General features: G+C 35.2%; 1 protein-coding gene across 1 annotated transcript in view; it reads left to right on the forward strand.

The window, feature by feature from the left end:
- Positions 1–11,396, forward strand: part of LOC107676890 (VPS10 domain-containing receptor SorCS3-like) — a 261,488-nt gene that overhangs the window by 246,962 nt on the left and 3,130 nt on the right. The window contains exons 12-17 of the mRNA XM_016471625.1: positions 1,780–1,882; positions 3,893–3,969; positions 5,273–5,364; positions 6,655–6,762; positions 7,731–7,848; positions 7,927–8,060. Coding sequence (XP_016327111.1) covers positions 1,780–1,882; positions 3,893–3,969; positions 5,273–5,364; positions 6,655–6,762; positions 7,731–7,848; positions 7,927–8,060 — 632 coding nt within the window. The remainder of the gene's footprint in view (positions 1–1,779; positions 1,883–3,892; positions 3,970–5,272; positions 5,365–6,654; positions 6,763–7,730; positions 7,849–7,926; positions 8,061–11,396) is intronic.

The following is an 11,396-nucleotide window of genomic DNA, read 5'->3' on the forward strand; positions in this document are numbered from 1 at the left end:
ACATAATATATGTGTGTGTACTGTGTATATTTATTATGTATATATAAATACACACACATACAGCATATATTTTGGAAATATTTACATGCATTTACATGTATATGTTTATATTCATATAATTTATATTATATATAAATATATTTAATATATAAACATAACATATTTTTCTGAAATATATACATGCATGTGTGTGTATTTATATATACATAATAAATATACACAGTACACACACATATATTATGTAAACAAAAACTTTTATTTTGGATGCGATTAATCGCGATTAATCATTTGACAGCACTAAAATAAATAAATATAAACAAGTAAGCAAGCAAGTTGGCCCCATTTTGAATGGTAGTGTAACTACAACTGAACATACATTACAGAAACAAAAGAATTAGCCTGACAGTATAGGGTTTCTTTTAAATCAAAACACAATAAATAGCTAATTTGGTTCATTTCTGATTCTGACAAGAAAAATAAAGTAGACAATTTGGTAACACTTTATTTTAAGGTGTCTTTGTTACACGTTACATGTACTTACTATTATAATAATAATAAATTATGCATAATTACATGCAAGTAACCCTAAGCCAAACCCTAATTCTAAGCCTAACCATAAAGTAAGTACATGTAGTTAATTAATATTACTCAGTACTTAAATGTATAATTACACTGTAACAAAGACACCTTCAAATAAAGCTTGACCGACAGTTTTTTATTTTATTATAAACTTCCACAAAATTTTCATTTTTGAGTGAACAATTGCTATTACTATTAAGTGGCTGTACCATGTGATAAAAACTGAAATAGAGCTTCCGCGACGTGCCATCGGCTGCTTCCAGTGCAGACAGCTGATCACAATAAGCACGATTTAGTTTTGATGAGTCACGTCACACCATAGTGTTATGCTGCTTTCCAATCCGGGAAATCAACTTCCTACTTTGAAAAGTGTAATAGAATCCCACTTAAACTTGGAAACTTGGAAACAGAAATTCATCCCTCAAGTCAGTGTGTACCTTTTCAGCACCCAGGGAGATGTACAAAACATCATAAGCAAACAACATACATCAACGAGTCATAGTTCTTACATTATGTGATAAATTTTTTTTTTGCAAATGTTAGCTGAGACGGGTGTGATCCTGTATGTTGATAATTATGCACCTATAGAACGTTAACATTGCACAGCAATGTTTATTCTCTGTAATTTGGTTGCCAGATAATTTCTTTGTTCATAGTCGAACACCTGCTAAGTGAAGATTGCTATTTGGCATTTTGTTTTGTATCGGCTGGCCTTTATGGTCTTAAATAAGTCACATCAGGTTGGAACATTCTACATCTGAATTTAAATGGAACAGAATTATTCCCACAACAGCTATAATTTCCTAAATTATGTTTGTGTTGCCTTGATATCGTCCTTTAACTTGATTGGCTGAGTTTGCTTTGTAGATTTATCGTCTTGATTTACCTGAACTGTGTTATTTTGTTTACACGCAGATCTCCGACGGCAAGATTAACGGTATCCGGTATGCAATAGATCACCCAGCGTTATCCATGTTTCTCCAGGGTCATGACAATGAATTATGGGAGTTGTTTCTGTATTATGAATTGTGTAATATTAAGCATAAAGTCGCCTGCGTTATAGCCAACGCAGCAGCACTCGTGCGCTTATTGTCTTAGACTTTCTCATGCCTGCGGGATCACGTCGGCTCCTTTTGATTGACGGCTGCTTAATAGCTTTGTTGTGGCTAATGGAGGATGTGTCGCTTTCTCTCTGCTCAGCCGTTTTGCTCGCTGCACCTACAACTACAGATGTCAGAGAACCCGTACCTCTCAGGCTCCATCTCCACCAAGAGCTCGGCGCCGGGAGTCATCGTGGCTACAGGTAGATGAAAACACGAGCGGCATGTGTGGGACTGTCATGTTCAGCCACTGTTGGGTGTGTTGGCGTGTTTGTAAGAAACTTAAACAATGCTTGTTACGTCAGGCTGGTCACTAACGATGCTTTTATGCCAGAGCTTTTGCTGCAGGCCCTCATGTTTGTTTGCAGTCAGTGTTTGGTCCATTTAGTTGGTGTGAAAGTGGATTTTGGCTCCAATTGAAAATTTAATTTGGAGTACGACTCAGCTTGTTTATGAGCAAATCATCACATCACCTAAATCACAAATACAAACAACTTTTAAATGCATAGTTCACCTGACAATGAAAATTATTTACTTGCCCTCATGTCGTCTTGAACAAATGTGACTTTCTGTCGTCTCTGGAACATGAAATAGGCATTTTAAGAAATGTGGAAGTCAATGGTGAGCAACATTTTTTGGTTACCAACATACTTCAAAAAGACTGCTTTTGTTCTGAAGAAAAAAATGCATGTTTGGACTGACATGAGGCTGAGTAAATGATAACATAATTGTAATTTTTGGGTGAACTCTAATCATCTCTAATGTAGGCCTATAATTTGCATCTTTGACCTCTCATGGTCAGTTTGCTATAAAAGACCCCAAACTTTTGAACAGTAGTATATCTTGTATTTTTATTTTATTTTTAATTTTTTTATATTTATATTTTAAAAGGGGTTTCAAGTTTTAATATGGCCTTGTGACAGTGTGCTCCACCTAATAGGCCCCTCTTTATGGGTGGATAATGTAAAAGATTAAACACCGTATTCATGAATGTAGACCACATATTTGTACAATTAATATAGAAAAAAAGAAAAATACACCAAGTGCTTTTACATAAACTTTCAAAAACCTAAAAAAATGTTTAGTTTATGTTTATTAAAGCCCTTGTCTTCACATCTTCAGTCTACTTTTGGACCAAGCAGGCAAACCAAGTCTTAAAATTATATATATATATATATATATATATATCAGTGTCAATACTCATTTTAACTATACACTTGTTCTGTACTTTAATGAGTAGTCAGGTGTCAAATATTTGTCATCTTATGTGCAATCAGTTTTGAAATAGCATTTTAAATATACAAACGTTCTTTAAACATGAACAGCTCTCTCATTTTACATTCCCAGTGGGTTTGCTGTTAAAGTTGTCACTTGAAGGAAACAAACTCATTTCTCACAGGCAACTCAAGGACGTACAATCACTTCCCCTCAGTTCATTGTGGCAGTCTTAGAACAGGGCAACAGCACACAGCGGAGGAGACTGCGGGAGGGTTTATGCTAGTCATGATGTTTGTGTGCGTAGGCGTAAAACAACACAACTACAATACACAAGAGTAGAAGTTCTGGCACTCACCTTATCTTTATCTTGTTCTCTCTTCTGTAATTCAGAGTCATGGGGGAAAAAATCTTGCTCAGACATTTCTTTTTAATACTTCATTTAAGTAACGTTGTTCTAAAATGCACAAAATGAGATAATTGATGACAGTGTAAAAGTATGAGATATAAAATGAGTATGGGTAGCATAGCTCAAACCATTTGGTCTTGGATGAGACATTTGATAAGAAGTGTTTGAGTTCATACTGTGGCACTTGATTTTTAATTTCAGACTTTTGTGTCTTGGTAATTCTGAGCACAGTGTGAGACATCAAGATTTCTTCTTCTCAAAACCTCCATTTAACCTCATTGCTGTTTGGAAGCAACCATTTTTTGTCCAATATGATTGTGTGTCAGGATTATGGGCTCATGAACATGCCAGTCAGAACTGAGTTTGTTTGTATGCATGTTTGTTTGTATGTATGCATGAGTATATTGAGTTTGTATGAGCATGGATTGAGCAAATATTGAACCATGCTGTCTGACCTCAATTACAAAAGCTGCTTATTCAAGTACAAATACACATTTGTTGATTTATGAATTTTGAATGTGCTATGCTGGTGTTCGACGTTGTTTCATTATTTAACACAACATTTTTTTGGATTTGGTTCATTTCCCAGGAAATATTGGCTCTGAGCTGTCTTACAATAATGTGGCGATGTTCATTTCATCAGATGCAGGAAATAACTGGAGACAGGTATGGCTGGTTCACACTGGTTCATACTTCCCATTTAGCCACTTGATAGCAAAAACATTTTTTCAAGTAAACTCACAGAGGGTTTTTAATTGTGACACACTCGTGTCGAGTAACCATCAAAATACCGGAAGTGGCGCATTCAATGGATGAGAATCCATGAAATGCATTATTAGACCATTTTCCAAGGCTGCATGATATATTAAACCAATTTAAAAATCGTAATAAAGCATAATGCTATTGTGAATTCACAAATGTTACGATTCAATTAAATAAATATATGCGATGCAGGTTTAATGTATGAGCTTTAATTATTTACATGCGTGTAGGTTACCTATGTGCGTTTCAGAGCGGCTCCATTCACAGTAAATGCTGCTCCACACAAACTGTTATCATTTACATGTGTGGACCATCTCAAACTCCATCTCTGCATATTGTTGTGATTTTGCGTTTATTATACCATTCATCTGGGAACGCAACGTGCGCCATGTCATCAGATTTGTAAGGTAAATCATTTATAAACCTACGCAAACACAGAAGAACACATCAATATCCTTCTCAATATGCTAACTGTTCATCGTGATTTCAAAATAAAAGTTTAAACCCTCGCTTTGAGTTTACATGTTTTGATGTCCACATATTCAAGAAATTACAGTGGCTGTAGCATTTCTGTTGTAAAGAAAGAGCCAAATATTCAAGATTAAATGGACATTTGAATGAAAAGTTCTTTAGTCAATATTAAGAATTAGATTGCGCAGTACAGTGTAAAAACAATTGTCATGCTGTTGGCGCCCACTGCAGGCTTTATAATGCGTAATGTACATTAGCTCTATTGTTTATAATAAATTATGTATTTTATGTAATTCTAAAGACTATTGTTTGCTTAGGTCTATTTTTATTACCACAAAAAAAAAAAACGATAATTATCCGATTACTCAATTAATGGTCAGAATAATCGACCGATTACTCGATTACCAAAATAATCGTTACTGACAGCCCTAATCTTGAGCTTGTATTAACCACAAACCTTATGTTTCAGGCATTATACCATAACGCCATGTAATTCAGAACAATGGAACCGGAAGTGCTTAAATGCTAACTTTGGCTGGGTTTTGTCCTTCACAAATATGTCATCTCTGTAGAACTCTCTTGCAAAACCGAAAAGGTTAAACCAGAGTACAAAAGCTAGAAAAAACTACTGTATGACTGTGAGAAAAGTACACAAATGTCTACGCAAAAGTGCCTTTTTGAGCCTATTTGTGCAATAAAATTAAAATAACCCCATGTTGTTCTTCCCATGATGCAGATTTTTGAGGAAGAGCACAACGTGTGGTTTTTGGACAAAGGTGGAGCTTTGGTTGCCGTGAAGCAGCCCACTGTGCCTACTAGACATCTTTGGTAGGTGAAAATAAGCTTGCTTCTGCCAAGTTTATTCATGCTGGTTTGGCGAAATTCCCACTTCAGTTACTTCGGTCGGCACTCCATCTGTCTGACAGGGTCGGTTCTGTGCTATTAAGATCATTGAGGGAAAAAAATAAATCGTTGGGTTTGTGTAGATTGAATATGTTCCCCACACAAACAAAAATGAAATGGCAGGACACAAAGGCTGCCAAATAACAGATTGGAATCAGTTTTTACGTGGCGCACCATGGGAAGTGTTCCATATTAAAGCTTCCCACTTATCCCCCCGAGTTCACACATTGGTTCCTTCTTCAAATTGGCCCTCCCTGGTTTTGCTTCAGTGATGTTTAATCCTCCAGAGTCTCAAATCTTTTCTCTCTTATCACTCGAAGCATTTGGCTTTAGTTTTAGGCCCACTGAAGTGTGGCACCTTCATTTTTTTAATTCTCTTAAACAACTCAAGCGAAAAGTAAGTGGAGTCACAACTGTGGAGGGCAGTCGTGTCATTTCCTGCAAGCATGACTTCAAATAACAGCCTTGACTGTATGTTCTCTTAATGGATACATGTCAACACTAACTCCGACTGTTGCTTTTAGCAGACCGGAGAACTTGGAAGCAGTGCCATTGTGCATTGTTGCAACCTTGTCACACATGCTAGCCTACTGTTTGCACCTGTGAAATGATGTTGATAAGCTGTCAGAAAGTATCATGATCAGACTTGAAGGAAGAAAGTTTTCTCCAGCTTGTACTTGCTTCTGTTCCCTCCCACATTTGTAGACGTTTCTGTATGTTTTCATGTTGCGTCTAGTTTTCTTCGACCTCTGCTTTATTTATTTTTTATCTTTATTGTACTTTTACTGGGTTTTATGTATCTCTACTTTTTGTTTATATCTTATTCCCTCTAAAACAGATTATTCAAAGTATAGTTCAGCCATAAATGGAAATTCTGTCATCATTCACTTACACTTCCAAACCTGCATGCAGTGCTGGGTAGTAACTGATTACATGTAATCTGGCAATACGATACAAGGTTATCCTATTTAAATCAATGTGATAAACAAGTTAGGTTGAAAGTAATCTAAAAGTAATAAAAAAGTAGTCTGATTATATTGCCTAAAATGTGTAATGTAATGGATTACGTTACTAACTGCATTTTTTAATGTAATCTGGAATCAGTAACAGACTACAATTTACAGTAATCTGCCCAGCACTGCATGCACGACATTCTTTTGTTTGTTTGTAGTTTTGTCATCCATTGACATTTGAACATCTCGATGTCTTCTGCAGGATCAGCTTTGATGAAGGTCGTCAGTGGACACGTCACAGTTTCTCAGCCTTGCCGCTGTTCGTGGACGGTGTTCTAGTGGAGGCAGGTGCAGAAAATCAGATCATGACGTAAGTCTATAGAGGTTTGTTTTTGACCATCGTCTTTCTCTCACACACGCACACAGCCTGTGCGTCCTCATTATGTCTTATTTATTACAGAAGAATAGATTCCTCTGAGCTCTAAAAAACCTGTTCGTTCAAGAGACACACTCGTGAGGAAAAGTTAATTAGTCATACTCTTGAGCTAATGTTGTTAGTCTCAGTGAACCAACACTTCTCATTATGTCTCAGTGCTGGGATATAGTTTAATAGGGTTGTATCGTACTTTTTAATTATTACTTTGAACACAAATGAAAAAAAATAAAATCTCTGTAGAAATAGGACTGAAATTAACAGGAAATTATTGTTAAAAATAAACTATAACAGAGGGATCTGCATAAGGATCTGCAGAGCTGTAGGTGCTACACAGATAGAAACAGCACCAGATTTGGTAAACTCTCACACATTTTTATTTTACATTGTAGTTTTTTTCTTCTTCTGGTGTTTATGAATCTATCTGGCTGTCTCAATATTACTTGACTTTATGAAGTGGTTTCATAGTCTTTTTTATAAATCTTTGTTCTGTTTGTTTGCCGTGTTCACAGTGATTAAAACAAGGGAATTAAATGACTGCTAATAAGAATCACATAAGAAGTATTTCATTATTATTATTGTTTTAAATGATTTGTGTGTGTGTTATCCAGTTTAGTCAAGAAAGTATATCATATCAGACTTCATTTAGAAAAGAATGAACTACATAGGGCATCGTTCACTCTGAATTCAGATAATGCTACTAACCCCATATTGTACAATTTATAGGATACAGGGAGCAATTTCAGACATAGCTAATGAAGTAACCCAGGAATGCTCAATCCAGCCTCTGGAGATGTACGTTTTTGCGAAGTTTAATTTCAACGCTTACACGTCTGGACCAACTAATCTTCACTTGCAAATGAGTGAGCTGTATGAGAATGAAACATGTCTTTGTGAATTGGCAGGTTTTTTGGACACTTCAGTCATCGTTCTGAATGGCAGCTTATCAAAATTGACTACAAGTCCATATTCACCAGAAGGTGCACAGAGGGAGACTACCAAACCTGGCACCTGCATAACCAGGTAAAACGAAAAACAAGCAAAAACACAATTTCTAAATTGCAATATCGGTTGCAACTGACTTAGATATGGTTTTCTTAGGGTGAGCCATGCATAATGGGTCAAAAGCAGATCTACATGAAGCGTTGTCCTGGAAACTACTGCATGGTTGGATGGGACAACTCCAGGATCCTGTCTGCAGAACCCTGCATTTGCAGAGCACACGACTTTGAATGGTGAGTGAACAGCACACAGCAAATGAACACAGCTAAAGATCCACCCACTGATCCGACAGCGTCATCAGTGATTTCCTGCAGGTATATTTTTTCTCGTGATTCTAGAATAATTGTGTTGAACGGTTTAATTTACTTTAGACTGACTGTGTTATTAATTTGATCTGACTCCAATTAAAGAAGCTCTTAAATGTAGACTGATTCTAATTATATGCTGATCATCATTTTAGATGTGATCTTAATTTTTTGATTATGATTATTGGCATATTATGGTTCATTCACTTTGCTAGTCACGGTCTCACAAACTGGCTAGTCTGAACATAATCAGAGTTTACAACTAATATGATTAAGTTTGGCCGCCACATGCTTGCTCAAAACAAAATAGTATAGCCATGTGCAAGACATTACTACATTTATTCAGTTAGGATGTAATAAATTGATTAAAAGTGGCATTAAAATATGTACCGTATAATGGTGTAAAATATTTATATTTCAAATAAATGCTGTTCTTTTGAATTTCTATTCATTAAAAATTCTGCATTACAGTTTCCACAAAAATATGAATCAGCAACTGTTTCTAAAATTGATAATAAAATGTGTCTTAAGCAGCAAATCCAGATATTAGAATGATTTCTGAAGGATCATGTGACACTGAAGACTGAAGGGATGATGTCACTCATCAAAGAAATACATTAAAAGTTATAATGTTTTAAAATAGAAAACAGTTATTTAAAATTGTAATAATATTTCATAATTACTGTATTTTTATTTATTTATTTTTTGAATAAATAAACGCAACTTTGGTGAACATAAGAGACGTATGCTCATAAACTTTTATCGGCCTCAAACTTTTGATGTGATACATTTTTAAAATCAGTGTAAACCAGTTCACAAATGCTCAATACACAACATCAGGTATTTATTTCTTGAGTCAATATATCAAACCGTTCAAACGGAGCAAGGCCTGAAACTCCTGCAAACATAAAGTGTGGTCTAGATTTTCTTGAGCTTTGTAGTTTTGTGTCCTACTCTGCTCTTTAGATGGGATCACAGGTACTTATAAAACCGCATAGCCTTCATGTTCTGGTCACTGGCGATCCGGGAGCTGTTTTCAAAGATCTCAGAATAGACATAGTGCTTCTACACCAGTGGACTGGTTAACCCCCTCTGTAGGGTCAGTGTAGGTGGGAAAGGTGCCTTATTGAGGATCAAGATGCATGATTCAGACAGTCTCTGGGCTTTTAAAGGCCACAGGGCTGAGAGGAGAAAAGAAGATCGAGGATCTTTATCATGGTAGTCTGTTGTTGTCTGTCTGGAGGTTCTTTTAAAGTATATATAAATACCTCGGAATCTACATCATTTATCACATTCACAGACCAAGTGTTTTATCTTCTTCCAACAACGCACAGTGTATCCTTACTTTGTCTTTAATATGTTCTCCTGTTCCGTTTGATATTGTTTTGCAGCAAATAGTACAGTTACAAATCTCAGTGAAGGGATCTTAACATGCTTTCAGATATGTGTTCATTTGTGTTCTCTATATGCAAGTAGTCCCCAGGATGCCTTTTGAGATTTATTGTGCGTCTTTAATTTGCCCAGTACTTTGATTTTAATACTAGAATTTTTCATTAAGCAATGCTTTGTTCAAAATATGAAAGGAATGGACCCCCTAAAAAGATGAACGCCTTGCTAGGACCTTCCTTCTAAAATATGAAGAAAGCGGAATTTTTTTATAGATAAAGAAACATTTTTACTGTGTGAGAAATGTAGTATGTTTCTTTCTTTCTTTCTTTCTTTCTTTCTTTCTTTCTTTCTTTCTTCATTTTTGGTGATAGTAGTGCCATTTTTCAGTTTTTACGGAACGCTGGTTGCCTTGGACTTAGAAAAGTTAACTTAAAATCATTTTACTTTACTCATATAAATAAATAAATTAGTTTCATAATAAAATTATCCCCCCCCCAAATTCTAGCAAATACCACTTACTGTATGGAAATTAGGAAAAAAAAGTCACTGACGAGACATCACATATAATGTAGTTAGTTCAGTAATCCTGAAAAAAAGGCTGAAAGTTGATGGGAGGACATCTTTACTTGACTGTACATTCATTGATTATCTTGATTATATGATGATCCTTTGAATTTTGCATGTAGCATATTGCTGCCAGACACTTTATATGTCTACACTATTAATTAACTCTGCCACCACAGCAATCTTCTCTTGATAACTAAATCTGTAATTCAACTTCCGTCCTATAGTTACATTCCAATTCGTTTATATAAAAGCACGTAGTTTAGCAGAAAACATTTATTTCCTTTTTATCAGGGGAAATTATTATAATATGTCAACTTAAAAAGAAAAGGAAAATGATGTTATTTTAGCTGTTTTGTTTTTGATGGGCAGTTGAGAAAGGAAAGAAAATTAGCAATTAGGACATGTTGCATACTAGACTCAAACCTACATGTTTCAAATGAGCGCTAAACGTTTAGGCACAAGTTCAGAATTGCAACTCATGGCTTTTTAACTTCAAACCATTAATTAAAGTTTGAATTAACTTAGTTCTGCCAGAACAGAAGTCTTTTTTTTTCTGTCTCGGTATAAACAAATTAAAGAACCATAATTCAAAGTTATTGCATTGCATTTTTTTTTGTGATTTGTAGGTGTAATAGTCTGGATGATACAGACATGACAAACTAAACAGATTTAATTTGCATGCTAATTCATTTAAAAATTTTACCCAGTTCTCTGTTTATCTTAAATTAACCAGATACAGCCAAGCTGTGGTACGTTTTTCTTCCATTGAGCCTCATTTCTGAATGAGAAAAACTTTAGCAGTTTAATTAAGTCTTCTGTGATATTTTGTTTTCATATATTCATTGTCCAGATCAGTTCGGCCCACCGGTACATATTTCTTCCTGCAGTTTTATGATAGGAACATGTTTGAAAAACAAAACAACTTTTGCTAACTTCGCTGTGATTCACAGAACTTTTAATTGCAAAAAACAACTTGTAACATGATATGCAGAGTAATTATTCTGTGGAATATAATATGTTGTCTCTTTCCATTAGCTCTGATACAGAGAGCTCATCTAATAATTTTTATTGGTTTAGGTTGTGGTGTAAGAATTAAATACACATCTTCTAGCTGCAGATATAAAATATGTGATACTGACAGAAGAACAAAATAACATTTGTAATGCATTTGTTGCGAGGACAACTGTAATTAGGAATTCTTCATTTCTTCACCTTTTAGAATAATAATTGCAGTATGGCCTATATATATATATGTGTGTGTGTGTGTGTGTGTGTGTGTGTGTGTGTGTGTGTGTTTGTGTGCATGTG

This window comes from Sinocyclocheilus anshuiensis, unplaced genomic scaffold (genome assembly GCF_001515605.1).
Source record: "Sinocyclocheilus anshuiensis isolate Anshui unplaced genomic scaffold, SAMN03320099.WGS_v1.1 scaffold2166, whole genome shotgun sequence".
NCBI classification, from domain to species: domain Eukaryota; kingdom Metazoa; phylum Chordata; class Actinopteri; order Cypriniformes; family Cyprinidae; genus Sinocyclocheilus; species Sinocyclocheilus anshuiensis.